Here is a 16,185-nt window from a genome sequence, read left to right as displayed (position 1 = left end):
TTATATTATTAATTTGCTTAAACTATTTAGTAAAAAAAGATATAAGTGAATATACTAAACACCACTGAATTGTACACTTTAAAGGGTGAATTTTATGGTATATGAATTACACCTCAAAAAAGAAAAAAAGGCAAAAAAAGGAATGATAAGAGAATAAAATAATAATACAAATATAAAAAAGAATAGTCCTTTTATCGAAAAATAAATATATTTTAAAAATTTAGCTAAATCTGTCCACATGTATCTCCGAGGTGCCTAACTGTGTACCGTGCGTGTGCTACCTTCTAGAGAGCACTATGAGCTAGGTTTTCCAAACTATTTTATCTAGGCAAAGAGAGATGAGCCAGTTTGCCCAGGGCATTGGCAGCTAAGTAATAACAGAGCAGAGCTTACTTTCCAACCGGCGGCTCCCTGCCTTATAAGGCCCTGATGCGGATCACTATGGTTCACTCAACCGCGAGCAGAGGGGAGTGGTCCCCAATCACCCCCCGCCCCTCTGCAGCTCATCTGTTCCTGCCCCTGCCCGCGACGTCCTCCCGCCCGCGCGGACTGTTTGCCCCACCGCCCAGAAGGGAGCCCAGTGCGGTCAGACGGCCGGCGACAACCCGAGGCCCGGACACCGAAGAGCGAAGCGGAGGTCCATCCTCATCGCCTCGCCAGCACGCCTACCGCTCTCGCACAGGCGGGAAACCCGGCACCGGGCGGGGATGACGGGGACGGGCCGCAGAGCCGGGGTTGACAGCATCTGGGCCTGCGGAGGCCTCCCGGGGGCCTGCCGCGCGTCCGCCTAGATGCCGGCAGCGTCGCCGGCCATTGAAGCATCTGGGGGCCTTCCGGGGCAGGTCCGCATCTGGGCCTGCGCGGCGCGGGGCCGGGTTGTGCGGGAAGTCCTGGGCCGTGGCTGGGAGCTGCCCGCTCGGCTCCTGACTCCGGGCAGGGGCGGGCAGGCAGCGCGCCGGGCAGCCCTCGGCCAGAGATTATGGCTGCGGCGCTGGGGGCACGAGGGGCGACGCGGCGTTGGTTCGCGGCGCTGCGGGGCAGGAGCCAGAGCCTCGCGGCCATGGTAAGTGACGAGGGCTCGCGGTGCGGGAGGAGGGCGAGGCCCCGCCGTGCCGGCCGAGAGGCGGAGGGACCGGCGCAGGCCCCGAAGTGGGCCAGGCCTTCGGGCTGGGACTTTGGGTAGGCATGTTTGGGCACCTGCCCCCTGCCCGACGCGCTGGTCTGAGACAAGGGTGGCCGCAGCATCTGACAGTTTTCCCTTGGCCTAGAATTCCGTCTTAGCCTACGAAATTGCCAACCGGAAAACAAACCAGGACGACTTTCGTTAAAAAAAAAAAAAGTGAATACGAAAAGTAGTTGTGAAAATATTTCACGGTTAGGGACTCTATGTGATTAAGGTGGCGTTGGGTCCTCTAGATTGTGCGCTCGGTGAGAGCAGGCACCGTCTCCGTCTCGGCTCACTTGCTGTGAACGGGACACTGAATGTTGAATTAACTCATTTACCTTGGTGTTAATTTTTTTTGAGGAATTACCAATAAATTATTTTTTTGGTTGCACATTGATTCTTTCCTCTTCCGACGGGCGTCCCGTCCGTTTACCCGCTTTAGAAGTTAACATTGGTGGGTAAGTTAACTTGAGGGAAAGTTTTAACTTGCAGCACCACCTAGTGGGAAAATACTGCATTAAACTCACCATTTCATTTTCTTAGATTGTTTGCCAGAGCCCATTTGGCAGTTTGAAATTCTTTAATAGAAGAAATATAAAGTAACTCGATGATGGAGAAGATGAGCACTCTGTTTTGTGGCCATTAAGGTGAGAACTTAAGATGAGTGCTTACTGTCACCTAGGCGTGTCCCAGGGTATATCTGTGTCTAGGGTGCTGCCGATCAAGTAAAATTGTGGGGTTTGGGGAGGGATGAATAAACAGCCGCTGTTGGAGTGGCTGCCACATGCCAGGCTCTCTGCTGGGTGCCTTCACACTTAAGATCTCTTTAAGCCTTAAAAAAATCTGGGCAGGTGGATATTGTAACGTCCCCACTGTAGAACGCTGCTACTCAGTGAGAGGCTAAGTGATTTATTCAGCACCCACACCTGAAAGTAACAAAACTAGGCTTCGAATCAAGGTTGCTCTCCAGATCCTATGCTTTCCCCTGTCGCTCCCCACACCTCCCACAGGAAAAAAAAAAGAAAGTCCACCACAAAGGGTTCTGCAGAGGGTATGTCTCCAAGGGGACCATTTGTGTTATGTAGGTGAAGTGATTCCATTTTACAGTCCTGAACACGGTCCCTGTTCCTAGGCAGACATCTGTGGTGAGCACACATTGACTTCACTGGGGATGTGGATGGTGGAGAGGGCGGAGGAAAACAGCTCAGAATGTGCTCCACAGACTCCGGGTGACTGCTGCATTGCCCACAACATGGTTAATAGTTTTCTTTGCAGCTACTCAGTGATTCCAAAATAGTTTGAGTTGAGTTAAAATATTTATTTAATAAAAATTTTGGCTTGTTTCCTATAGCAGGTCTTTATGTGAAATTTTTCAGAGCTAATCGATACATTGGTTCTTAATAGTAAATGGTTTTTGATAACAAGCCTTTAAATGTTTTTATTTAATTAAGAGGTATTCTCACTTTCTCTTTTGTTAGTTGTAGGGAAGGGTAGCTGGCCTAGCAAGGAAGAGAAACTAGAAAATTGACTCATTAGCATCCTTTCGTCCTCCTTGTAGAATAAGTTGTCTCTAGGGTTACTTACTTTGCCTTCTTAATTACATTGATGTCAATGATAAAGGGTTGTAGGATTTCTGAAGTGGGAATGTGTTGAAGTTTCATGGCAGAGGATACAGCTCAGCCCCCGGTTGCCCTTTGATAAGGAGCCCTCACATTAGTCCAGTCTTTCTGGGTGCCAGTCCCTCCCTCATCTGAGACGATAGTAACCCTGCATATAGGGAAGACAGGAGGTACTGGTGGGCACTTATGCCAGAGCGAGAGCATAGCTCTTCTGACTTCTCCTAGAGTGTCCTTATCTTCTGTCTGACATGCTGCTTAGAGTTCTTACAGTTAAAAAACAAATAGCATGCAAAGTGTGGGCCTGTTAACCAATAGAATTCGGATTTGGGAATGTCTTCACCAGGATGAGTAGGAACAAGGTGGACAGTTGCGCACAAGTGCTTCTGACTGGGCAGCGCTCTGGCCAGACAGTTGAGGGAGTTTGTCTTACTGGTGTTTCTGAGAAAACTCATTCCGCTAAAGCAGGGGCTTTTTACCTGTAGTCCAGAGGGTCTGTGGACACCCAGAAGTTATTATACAAAATCCCCTGTAAATGTGCATTTGTTTTTTCCTCTTTGAGGATTGGTTTTCATTACAATTGAAAGGGGATGGTGAACCCGGAAAGTTGAGACTCACGTGAGTAAGGACTGAAGGCTACTAAGGTGCTGTGGGACCATCCAAAGAGCAGTAGACCAGGAGTTTAGAGCCCTGGGTTCCAATCCTGGTTCTGCCGATGGACTTGCAGGGTTTCCTTGGGTGTGTGTGTTTGCCGCCGTTTCCCAAGTCCTGGAGTGCTGGCCATTGGTGATGATCTTTGGTAAGATGGACAAATGGTTGATCTCAGCTGTGTCTGTAATAAACCAGAGAAGCTGAATTGTAAAGTTTGAGGCATACGTAAGGGGTGATAAACCCACATACAATGGAGACAGCTTACTCTGTACAGAGCTAGCCTTGTTTTTTGAGAATTTTGTATTTTGAGAACAAAGTAATCAAAGATGGTTAGAAGTTGTTGCCCTTAAGACTTTTTCCCACCTCTCTACATAAGGTAAAGAGCGGTAAATTTATTTGAATTTAACCAAACCTCTACATTTCAGGTATTAAATGTGTTCTTTTCATAGTCAGCAGATGCTCACTGGTTGACAGCAGAGGAGAGGAACCAAGTTATACTTGACCTTAAAGCAGCAGGATGGTCGGAATTAAGTGAGAGAGATGCCATCTACAAAGAGTTCTCTTTCAAAAATTTTAATCAGGTAATTATTACATATTCCTGCTTGTGCCATGGTCTATTTTTATCACCTTAGGCTGTAACTCTTTCTAGTACTACTGGTTGTCTGGTGCCCTGTGGATCCAAGATCCAAATCCTTTCTTCCTTAAGAATTCAGTGATAGTTACTCCTTCCTTGTTGACAGTTGCTACCACCCAAGTGGGTGATTCTCAGCTCTAGGGGAAGAGGGTGATTTGTGTGATTTGGAAAATCAGATTCTGAAACCACTATTGCTCTGATTTGGTGTTGGTTAGGATATTTAATTTCCTTTCAAATTTTGAATAACATTAACAGAGAGTGTGAGCTTTTTATACTGATCAGAAGGGGACATGAGTAAAAATGGTTGAGAAACATACACCTGCTTGACTGATTTCCCCTACTTTTCTTGGATGGTTGTCAAGTTTTCTCTCTCCTTATAGTTGCATTTCTGTCTCTAAATCATCTCCCAAGCTGCACCCTCTTCTCAGATTGGCTCATTTTCTCCAAGCCCAATAGCCAGCCCTTGAAGCTTTTCTTTCTTTCTTTTTAATAAATTTATTTATTTATTTATTTATTTATGGCTGCGTTGGGTCTTAGTTGCTGCGTGTGGGCTTTCTCTAGTTGTGGTGAGTGGGAGCTTCTCTTCGTTGCGGTGCGCGGGCTTCTCATTGCATGGCTTCTCTTGTTGCGGAGCATGGGCTCTAGGCGCGTGGTCTTCAGTAGTTGTGGCTCACAGGCTCTAGAGCGCAGGCTCAGTAGTTGTGGTGCACGGGCTTAGTTACTCCACGGCCTATAGGATCTTTCTGGACCAGGGCTCGAACCTATGTCCCCTGCATTGGCAGGCGGATTCTTAACCACTGTGCCACCAGGGAAGTCCTGAAGCTTTTCTTAAAAGCTGGTCCCTGCCTTGGAGATTCAGCCTTAACAGGGGAACTGTTCCATTAGGGCCCCACCCTGTTTAGAGAGTCATCTCCCATCAGTTCTTACTCCATTGCATTTATATAAGGTCAGTGCTTTAGACTATTTCATGTTTGTTCAGTTAGTTTGATAATCCTCTGGACAGATTTATTGTTTTTATTTATATTAGGTGTCAGCATCTAGAAGGCAGAGATCCTGTTGGCTTAAATAATTGTCTATTGTACATAACACAGTTCTGGGTACAAACAAGCATTTGATAAATGCAGACATTGATTACAGTGTTTGCTTGTTTCTGGAAGGGTGTCTGAGGACCAGATTTCCACCAAAGGAACCTTGACATGTTTTCCTAGTAAATGCCGTTGGCTCCACTGTGCTGCATGCCCTATTCTGGTCTCCATCCATCTGGCTACCAGCCTTCTGCTGTGTCTCCAACTCCTGAGGAAACCTGGACTAAGCCGACTCCTTGTCCCTGCTGCCCCACATGCTCAATGGCTCTTGTCAGGGGCTTAGCACTCTGTGGCTGGTGGCAGGGAATCCCATTGGTACAGTAAGCTTGTGCGTAAGCTCTAGGTAGCATTTTCCAAGCTTATTAAAATTCTTACATGTGTACAGCCTGACTTCTTTAAGCCTGGGCTAATTTATTGGGCTTGAACATGTGGCTTAAAGTACTTGAGTAGTGTTGCCTCAGACTCTGCCCATGAGTCAGTCATCCAGCCCCACTCTAACCGTGTGCTCAGGGTACTTTCGGAAATGGTAGGGGGAAGGGAAGCTGTGCAGGGTATCCTTGATTAATTGTAATGTTATTCACCAGGACATTTAATTTTCTTGGCTTTCCCCCCCACCACCCCCTTCACTCACCTTTTAGGAGAAAGAGGCAGATGACAAGAAAGTCAGCTGATGTCAGGGAATGTGTGCAGAGAACCAGCACTGATATTATATCCTGGGGTTGGTTTTCTAGCCAGGCTCCTATGACTTCTGCATGTAATGGCCTGTAGTGGCAACTGATGTCATGACAAGTGTCAGTGCCCACCAGCCAAAGACCACCAGGAACATACCAATAGCTGAACAAGTTAGGCTTATTGCTTGTTGCGGTGAGGAAGAGTGCACGCCATAGGGAACTGTGGGGCATCTCAGGAAGACGGTGTTGGAAAGACTTACTACCGGATTTGGGCTGGTGTTGGTGATCTTTAAGGATCAGAGCTTTGCTCTGGGTTGGATGCTGTCTGCAAATGGGCTCTTCTATGATTCACTATTTTAATAAATCTTACCTGGAGGGAGAATGGACTGAAGTGGGGCCAAAGCTGAAACTGGTAAAGAAGCAGCAGTCACTTATTAGCCAGGAGAGGCGGGTGCTTGGTGTTTTGTGATTTGGACAATGTTCACGTTTTGTTTGTGTTGAGATAACATTGCAGAGTGATATCTGTGATACTCCGTATTACATTATTGTCATGATTACAATAATCATTACAAGAGTGGTTTTATTTTTGTCCTAATCCTTCATGGTCACAGAGTGGCCTTGTCTGATGTTGCTGTTGCTGTTCAGCACCAAGGCCTAGGTTTGGGTACCCGGCTGGCTCCTAGCAACTTGGAGGCCTAGGTGGTAGTCCAAGCCAGCTCCCAGGTGTCAGGGCTACTTTTCCCTTTTTTGCAACTAATGTTTAGAGTGATGACCCTCTGGCACTGATGGATCCTCACTTATCTTTCATTTATTTTTCAATACAGAAAAGGTATTTTTTAAAATTATAAAACAATGATATAAAACATTAAAATAGGATGGTGTAAATAAAAATTTTCCCATTGCAACTACTTCCATCTCTTTACCTATTCTTTTACCTAGTCTTTCTCCATATGTATAGTTTATTCACAATGTGGCAATTGTACAAGCAGTTAAATTTTTTTAAAGTAGTTTAATTTTTATTGTAAAAGTAATATTCATTAACAGATATTTACTAAGCACCTTCTCTGTGCCAGGCACTGTTCTAAGCTCATGTAGCTCCCTTTCTAGCAGAGAAGATAGACAATAAACAAATGAGCAAATAATATAATTTCACGTAGTGATTAAGTCATGAGGGAGAATAAGGTAGGATATTGGGATGGGGAGTGACGGAGGGGTGAGCACACTATTTAAGATGGAGGGGGCTGGAAAGGCCTCTCTGGGGAAGGGACATCTGAGGCCTGAGTAATGTGAGGGAGCTGAGCATGTGAAGACCGAAGGAAGAGCATTTCTGGTGGAGAGACAGCAAGTACCAAATTCCTGGAGCAGGAGTGATCTTGGTGTGATTGAGGAAGAGCCAGGGGGCCAGTGTCTGGAGCGGACAGAAAGGAGAAGAGGCCGAAGAGAGGGAGGGGCCAGAGCACTGGAGCCTTGTTGCCGTGCAAGGAGCTTGGATTTTATTCTGTGAAGGAGAGCTCTTGGAGGATTTCAGGCAGAGAAGTGCCATTATTCAGTTTATGTTCTAAAAAGATCACCCTGGTTGTTCTGCTGTGAACAGATGGTAGAAGGGCAAGAGTGGCAGCAGGCAGAATGTATAAGTTGCCGTGTGACAGGCTAGGCAAGAGATGGTGAGGGACGATGGGGGAAGCAGTGGAATGTGGAGAGAAACGCAGGATTTCTCATTTATTTTATAGATGGAACAGTCCAGATTTGCTGTTAGATTGGATGTGGGGGAAGGAGAGGGTCAAGGATGATCCCAAGGTTTTGGTTCAAGCTGTAGGGTAAAGGGTGGTGCCACTGGTACCATTTACTTGGCTGGGGAAAGTGGAGTGGAGAGCAGGGTAGGGAATTAAGAATTCCGTTTTGGACATGTCAGGTTTGAGATACTTACTAGTCACCCAAGTGGCAATATTGGATCAGCAGTTGGTGATATGAGGTCAGAGTTCAGGCTGGGGATAACAGTTTGAGAGCCATCAGAGGGGATCATTGTCCTGGATCGGCAAAAGTGGGCAGGTGGAGTTGCAGGCATGGTACCTCCATTGTGATAGGAAAGAGGGCTGAGTGTATGTGTACAGATGCAGGTAGGTTGCCACGTTTGTCTTGGGAAGAAGAGGTAGTTTTCTCTTCTGATGGCTTCTATTTTTTTAGCGAAGTCATCAGTTGAGAATGAGTCGGGGTGGGAGGGAGGAGTGTTGGAGTTCTGGAAAAATAGGAAAAGGCATGAAATAGTCCTCTTAGAGACTAAGACAGTGAAGGAACTGTGAAATGTGGTTGGTTGCTGGGCAGTTCTCAGTGTCACTGGAGATTTATGGGCGAACATTTAAGGTGAAGATCTTGTGTGTTTTGTCCAGCCATGTTCAGCTGCTTGGGCACAGGCTTGGAGTAGGTGCAGGGTTGGGCTTAACAAGGGCTGAACTTTTTTTTTTTTTAATTTATTTTATTGAAGTATAGTTGATTTACAGTGTTGTGTTAATTTCTACTGTATGGTGATTCAGCTATATACATGCATGCACGTGCACACACACATATTCTTTTTCATATCCTTTTCTATTATGGTTTATCACAGGATATCCCTGTTCTCTACAGTAGGACCTTGTTGTTTATCCACTCTCTATATAATAGTTTGCGTCTACTAAACACAAACTCCCAGTCTATCCCTCCCCCACCCCCTTCTTCCTTGCCAACCAGAAGTCTGTCCTCTATGTCTGTGAGTCTGTTTCTGTTTCCTGGATAGGTTCATTTATGTTGTATTTTAGATTCCACATATAAGTGATAGCATATGATATTTGTCTTTCTCTTTCTGACTTACTTCACTTAGTATAATAATCTCTAGGTCCATCCATGTTGTTGCAAATGTATAATAATCTCTAGGTCCATCCATGTTGTTGCAAATGGCATTATTTCATTCTTTTTTATGGCTGAGTAATATTCCATTGTAGATATGTACCACATCTTCTTTATCCATTCATCTGTCAGTGGACATTTACGTTGTTTCCATGCCTTGGCTATTGTAAATAGTGCTGCAGTGAACATCGGGGGATGCATGTATCTTTTTGAATTATAGTTTTGTCCTGATACATGCTCAGGAGTGGGATTGCTGGATCATATGGCAACTCTATTTTTAGTTTTTTTGAGGAACCTCCAAACTGTTTTCCATAGTGGCTGCACCAATTTACATTCCCACTAACAGTGTAGGAAGGTTTCGTTTTCTCCACACCCTCTCCAGCATTTGTTATTTGTAGGCTTTTTCATGGTGGCCATTCTTACTGGTGTGAGGTGGTACCTCACTGTAGTTTTGATTTGCATTTCTCTAATAATTAGTGATGTTGAGCATCTTTTCATGTGCCTGTTGGCCATCTGTATGTCTACTTTGGAGAAATGTCTATTTAGGTCTTCAGCCCAATTTTTGAATGGGTTGTCTGTTTTTTTTGTTATTGAGTTGTATGAGCTGTTAACAAGGGCTGAACTTTTGCCAGATGAGTGCAGTGGAGGAACAGGGCGCAAGGAAACTAAGGATGTGTGCAAGGGAGGGTCAAAACATTGGACTTTGGAGTCTAAGCTCGTGAGGAGGGAAGTGCAGTTGTGATGTGGGAGATGGAAAGTGAAGAGGTCAGAGTGTCAAGTAATATAACCTTTTTGGAGAGCAATTGGGTGATGTCTATCGACTTTTAAAATACCCATTGTCCAACAATACCCATTGTACGAATCTAGAAATTTATCTTCTAGGTACAGCCCCCCGTGTATGCCAGATGGCTATGAGAGGATGTCCAGTCTAGCCTGTGGACCTGTCACTTTTTATTGTGAGCAGGCATTTCCACATGCGTCTGTATGCCTTGCTAAGACTATGTCTCCCTCACTGCAGCCCCGCCCTTAGCAGGAGTTAGGGGAGGCCCACTGTGCTGCATGTGACAGCACCTCTCCTGGCCGCAGCTTTACACGCTGGAGGGAGCCGTGGTGAGAGCTGATGACCCCCATATCCCCTACGAGACTTCACACTGGGTATTAGCATGTGTTTTTTTTTTTAGTCTTTGCTGAATATATAGGTAAAAAATGTTCTGTCTTTTTGCTCAATAGGATATGAACATTTTCCAGTTCTTTACATAGCCTTGTCTTTTTTTTTTTTTTTTTTTGCGGTACACGGGCCTCTCACTGTTGTGGCCTCTCCTGTTGCAGAGCACAGGCTCCGGACGCGCAGGCTCAGCGGCCATGGCTCACGGGCCCAGCCGCTCCACGGCATGTGGGATCTTCCCGGACCGGGGCACGAACCCGTGTCCCCTGCATTGGCAGGCGGACTCTCAACCACTGCACCACCAGGGAAGCCCCATAGTCTTGTCTTTTTACTTACAGTAAATCTCCAGGAGTAAGATTACACTTGTTGGGTGTTACTTTTTTTTTTTTTGGCCGTGCCTCGCAGCGTGTGGGATGTTAGTTCCCCCACCAGGGATGGAACCCGCGCCCCCTGCAGTGGAAGCACGGAATCTCAAGCACTGGACCACCAGGGAAGTCCCGGGTGTTACAGTTTTTAAGTGGTTTGCTTATGTAGCGTGTGTGAAATGGTATTATAAGTTTGCTATAGAATCCATTTCTTTTATTACTATAGAAATTGAACCATACATTTTAGAAACCTTTTCATTGACCCTGGATGGAAAAGCTACGTCTCAAAGCTTTGGGTTATTCTAGGTTTTACCATAAGAAGTAGCTAGTAAAATATATTTGGACGTTTTTCCTCTTAGAGGTTTTATTCCAAGATATGGTTAGTTCCAAAGAGTCCACATGCATTTGATAGCTCAGATCGGCGCAAATACTTAGCGAATATAAATGTGAAAATTCCCGAGGGATCCTAATGGCGTAGGTGGATGAAGTGGCCGTGGGTTTTGGTCACTGTTAGCCCACTGTCTTTCCTTGGTGGCGGTGCAAAGGTAATGATGAGACTCCATGGGTATTCCGAGCATGGCAGTGCCAGGGCCGAGGCAGGAAGTTTCGACACTTGGAGTACTTGGACTTAGGGTGGGGTTGGCATTTGTAAAGGAGTTTTGCTTTTTTTCTGTTCATGTAGACATAAGGAGGGAGAGGTCTCTGAGTGACATGTAAACGTATTCTAAGGTGTTTGGCAACTGCAGGGTGATAGTGTTGAAAGAACAAAATGTCAGTTAGAAATGTGGGTGTGAGCCTTCCATAAAGATACATTTTGTTAGGCATTGTCATGTGGGGACATGTGGGAAGCTTACAAAATCAGAGGAAATGGGTTTCCATGGTGGCACAGTGGTTAAGAATCTGTCTGCCAATGCAGGGGACACGGGTTCGATCCCTGGTCTGGGAAGATCCCACATGCTGCAGAGCAACTAAGCCCGTGTGCCACAACTACTGAGCCTGCGCTCTAGAGCCCGCGAGCCACAACTACTGAAGCCCGTGAGCCACAACTACTGAGCCTGCGAGCCACAACTACTGAAGCCCACGCGCCTAAAGCCCGTGCTCCGCAACAAGAGAAGCCACTGCAATGAGAAGCCCGCTCACTGCAATAGAGTAGCCCCCGCTCGCCGCAACTAGAGAAAGCCCGTGCACGGCAACGAAGACCCAACGCAGCCAAAAATTTAAGAAAAAAAAAATCAGAGGAAATTTTATGCTTTGGAAGCAGGTTTAGAAGATGAGGCTTTGAACCCAGGCAACAGCTACTCCAGATGCCAGCAGGTGGAGCCCTCCAGGGCAGGAGTCCAGGTGGGCCAGGCGGCATCACAGCCCCCTGGGAAGGCTGTCCCCAGTCTCTCCTTCTTGGATACTGGACCACCCCTGTTCAGCGCAGAAACAAACTTAGTATCAGGAATAGGTAAGAGTGGGGGTAGGTCAGCTGACCTAGTTTGGTACCTTTTGGGTGAATGAAGAGTTCTGGCTGGAGGAGATAAGGATTTTCCACTTGGTAATGGAGAGCAGGTTTGATTCATGAGAGAGGGACTGAGCTTTGTGAAAAAGAACTGTAATTCTCTGCATTCCAGGAGGAGCTCCTGTACCTTGTCTGTGCTTTATTAGGTGGGCCTGCCTGCAGGGTATTCAATTTTGTTAGATGGCATCTTATGAACTGGCTGATATTCAGCCAGATTTGACCTACAAAAATGGCTCTTTTACATGGTTCAGTCTAATAGCTTGTCCAAGTTGAGTATCTCTCACCAGGCAGGGTCCAAGCTCTATTTGTGCTTTGTCTTGTTCATCACATTTTGGTAAATGTAACTGCTGCTGTTAAAAGATTTCTGGCACTGGAGTAGGGAGGGGGCTCCTGAATGGCCTCGGCGGTGGTGGTGATGGTGGAGGAGTGGGGTTCTGTGCGTCTAGCAGCAGTAACACCCACCATATGTGAGTTTGGGGTTTGTAAAATGGTTTCTATTCCTGTCCTGGAGCTCCTGCTGTAGAGCAGTTGAAAGTTACTGTTGCTGACTTACTTTGTAAAGATGTTTTATTGAGGAATTTGATAATAGGCTTATGGTTAACATTCTGAAACACTTAGTGAAGTCAAAGGCTTGTTGATACCAGAAGACAGACAACTGTTAATGAAAATCTTAACGATCCTGGCAGGACATGGGTGGAGGTCTCAGGCACTCTCCTTGTGAACGAATTAGTTCAGTTTTTATTGTTCATTAAGTTATGAGTCAGTAATTCAGTAATATAAATGTCACATCTGAGTACTCTTGAAAGTGGATATTCACTGCCTGGTGAGGTGAGGGTAAAGAAACACTCTCAGTGAGGATGTTCTTAAGGCTTCGGCATCATATAGGTTAGAAAGTGTCATTTTGCTTTTAAAGTTTAGGCTATTATCTGTGTGTCTGGGAGCCAGGGAAAGTGAAAACTTGTCTGATTATCACACCAGTTGCTTGCTGTTAACATGTGCCCACTGATGGGCATTTTTAGCCAACTAGAAACGTGAGAAAGTGGTCACAGTTGTCATTGGAGTAGAGAGTAGAGGCGCTAACTTTTAGTAAACTTTACCTAAAATTTGGGAAGCCAGTAAGAATACCTGCCTGGTGTGTTCATGTTGGTTTTCACTTTGAAGTTATTCCTGGAGTCCCGGGGAGTCCCGGGCAGGACCCCCTGATGTTGTCAGGTGGTGGCTGGGACGTTGGTTTGGTGTCCACCAGGGTAGGGAAATTAGAGCCTAAAATGTTATCATTTGGAGTCTTGCTTCTGCTGTTTATGTCATAGAAGAGGTTTAGAGCTGATGTATATTTGTAAAAACACATGTGATAGATAGACGAGGGGAAATGTAAAACAGGTGTAAAAAATGCAAATATGACACCACACTGCAGTGTGAAAATGTTGTGGTCATTACACCGTCCTTTAATAAAAATGGACTTTTAACTGCATCATTTTTTCTTATAGTATAGTAAACCTTCTGTTTACACAACTTCGCCTGAGTATTTTGTAAAAGTCAAACGGCCAAGAAATATAATTTCCTCAAAAGTCTTTGTCTTGCCCTTTTACAGATGGCGTAAAATCAGGTGTGTAAAAAATAAAAAGCAGTTTGAGCTGACGTGAAACGTATTTCAGATTTATGCTTTGCAGATGATATTGGTATGATTAATGCATTCATTACTTTTTTTTATTGCTTTTCACAGATAATGTACATGATGCATGGAAAATGTTGTGGGTTTAAATCTTTGCCAGGTTTAGACTGTGACTATCAACAGATGTTATCATATAAGTACTATAATTATTATAAAATAAAAAATTTGTCATGAAATGCATTGACATAAATTTCATTTATGTAAATTGCTTTCATTAGTATAAAACCTTAGTGTAGCTGTTAGGGTTTGTGAAGCACTTTAGATGAGATTAACTTGGTATAATGTGGTCACAAATGGGCTGCTTTAAATTTAACTGACAAGAAAATAACACTCAAAAGTTAGGAAATTACTGAGGCATTTGTTTTCAGCCTGCGTTGCTGGTACCGCTTAAATAGGCTGAATATGAATTAATAACAATGGACTGCTGGCTCGATAATTACGGAAAATAATTTAAAGGAGACCTGAAGTAATCACTTAAAAGTATTTTGGTCTTGTTTTCTGTTCTGTTTCTGTTTTTCTTTGGTATGCCACTCCATTGTTTCAGTACAGCCATTATCAATAGTGTTTAGGTTTGCACAGCAAGAGTTTTGTCAACAGAGTTTTGGTGCATTAGGGCCATGACATAGAAACTTGCATTCAGCTGTTTTGAAATACGGACCTTGGGTGCCTGATGAAGAGGCTTTATCAACTCTTTATCAGCTCTTCCGAGCAGTAACTACAACGCTGCACTCACGTTTCTGTGGCCAGGTGGTGACCAGTGGCTTTCTCACCTCAGGAGGCACGTGGCCTACCAGAGCTCACCCTGGCTCTGAGCTCTCTGTGTGTTGCTCTTTTCTCTACATCCTTTTAAACAAAACAAAACAATGCATCCTCTTCCCTGTTTTGCAGATAATTTACCATCATATTGCCCTTCTGATCCAGGCTGGAATGGGCCATTCTAACTAATTCACTAAAATTAGTCCTCTGAATTTTACAGAAGGTCACTGAACCAGACTGTGATCATGGACTTGCTGTGGTCACACGGGGTCATGTCACAGTTAGTAGGCGCCAGACTCATCTCTGGTTCCCACAGCAACATTTTTAGATCCTACTGTGATATAGAAAGGTGTTTTGTGTTTATTTTTTGATTTCTTCTGGGAGATATCTTGTTTTCCAAGGACTGCTTGTTGGATTACTTTTCTGCCTTTGATGGGTTTGACAATACTTCCCTGAGAAAGGGGCTGTTCACCAGCTAGGACAAACAAAGCTGTGCTTGTGTGGGAGCAACCCAGGTATCACTGTTGAGCAATCAGACATCATTTAATTGTATCGTTAAAATCAGTCTTATCAAAACAGCAAACGCCACTAATGAATCAGTTTGCTCCTGTGCTCTCAGCCAGTAAGGCAGGATTGTGGCCTTCTACCATATCATTCATCAAACTGACTTCAAATGCCCTGTCCTCGCCACTGCAGCACTGGCCATGGACATGCACCAGGTGCCTGGAGCAGACCCAGTTGGGGCTGGGAGCCACGTGGTCTCCCCACTGAGAGCCAGAGGGCCTGGCTCTGTCAGGATCAGAGAGCGTAGCGAGGTCCTTGAGCCAGCAACCACTGAGGGGCTGGCACTGCTCTGGGCCCAAGGCGTGGAAGGAGGAAGATGCAAAAGAAGCAACTGATTCCATTCCCGCCCAGAAGAATTCCTAGTTTTGTTGGGGAGGTGGAACATCTGCCTTGTATAAGATATTGATAGTTGATTTTTAAAAATATTTATTTATTTATTTATTTATTTCGGTTGTGCCGGGTCTTAGTTGCGGCATGCAAGATCTTTACTTGTGGCACACGGACTTCTTAGTTGTGGCATGCATGCGGGATCTAGTTCCCTGACCAGGGATCAAACCCGGGCCCTCTGAATTGGGAGCACGGAGTCTTACCCACTGGACCACCAGGGAAGTCCTGATAGTTGATTTTTTAAATTGTCATGCTAACTGGGCACTAAAATCTGAAATACTAAGAAGCTGAAAGGTGTAATCCAGGAAGTCCGCCTGGAGAGGGGGAGTTTTGATAGGTCTGATAGGTTTTTTTGAAGGAAGGAGCTATGGGGGAGGGGTCAGCAGGTGGCACAGGTCAGGGACAGGGAGAAAGAGGGCACATCTTATTTGTAATGTGTGGGGGAAGTGAGGGCCCTAAGATTGGTTTAGTGAGCTGCGCTAAAGATCGGCATGGAGGGTCCTTGTGGTGCTCTCTCCCTTGTTCAGCGTTGCCTCAGGTTTAAGGTATCTGAAGGCAAACTCTTATTGTCTTTCTGTCTTTCCTACAAGAAAGTTTCCTAAAAGAAACTTGTTTGTTTGTCTCAGGACCACCATTCCCTCAAGCACCCAGACATGAAACTGAAGAATTATCATGGTGATCAGTCACCAGGAACTGGTCAGTGACTGTGCTTAGTCTGGGTGCACCTCTCCTCCCCCTAGCGCTCCGGTAGGAGCTTCCTCATGGCTTTTTACCTCTAGGCCCTCTCTGCCTTCATTGGCCTGCATACTGTTTTATTGTGACCAAGCTGGTATCTGCTCAGAAAATCCCAGTTCCTTTCTATTACATCTTACAAGACGACATCTTCTCAGAGGTTTTCAAAGCTGCCCACAGTCTCTAACCTTACCTCTCATTACTTCTCTGTAAGAGGCCTCTTTAGTCTGTTAGAGATTAGAACTGTAAGGTACCTGAGAGGTCACCTGGTCATCCCTTTCACTGAAGAAGTGGGGAAGCCAAGGACAGGGGGGCAAAAAACATTAGTGGCCATACTG

The 16,185-nt window shown here is 45.2% G+C and overlaps 1 protein-coding gene across 1 annotated transcript in view; it reads left to right on the top strand.

Annotated features, from left to right (window-relative positions):
* The first annotated feature begins 502 nt into the window (after positions 1-502).
* Positions 503-16,185, top strand: part of PCBD2 (pterin-4 alpha-carbinolamine dehydratase 2) — a 48,698-nt gene continuing 33,015 nt past the window's right edge. The window contains exons 1-2 of the mRNA XM_082624005.1: positions 503-1,063; positions 3,882-4,013. Coding sequence (XP_082480131.1) covers positions 980-1,063; positions 3,882-4,013 — 216 coding nt within the window. The 5' untranslated portion in view covers positions 503-979. The remainder of the gene's footprint in view (positions 1,064-3,881; positions 4,014-16,185) is intronic.

The sequence above is a fragment of the Mesoplodon mirus genome (genome assembly GCF_964341445.2).
Source record: "Mesoplodon mirus genome assembly, chromosome: 5".
Taxonomy (NCBI): Eukaryota; Metazoa; Chordata; class Mammalia; order Artiodactyla; family Ziphiidae; genus Mesoplodon; species Mesoplodon mirus.
The sequence above is the reverse complement of the archived record's forward strand: the minus strand, read 5'-3'. Positions and strand labels throughout refer to the sequence as shown.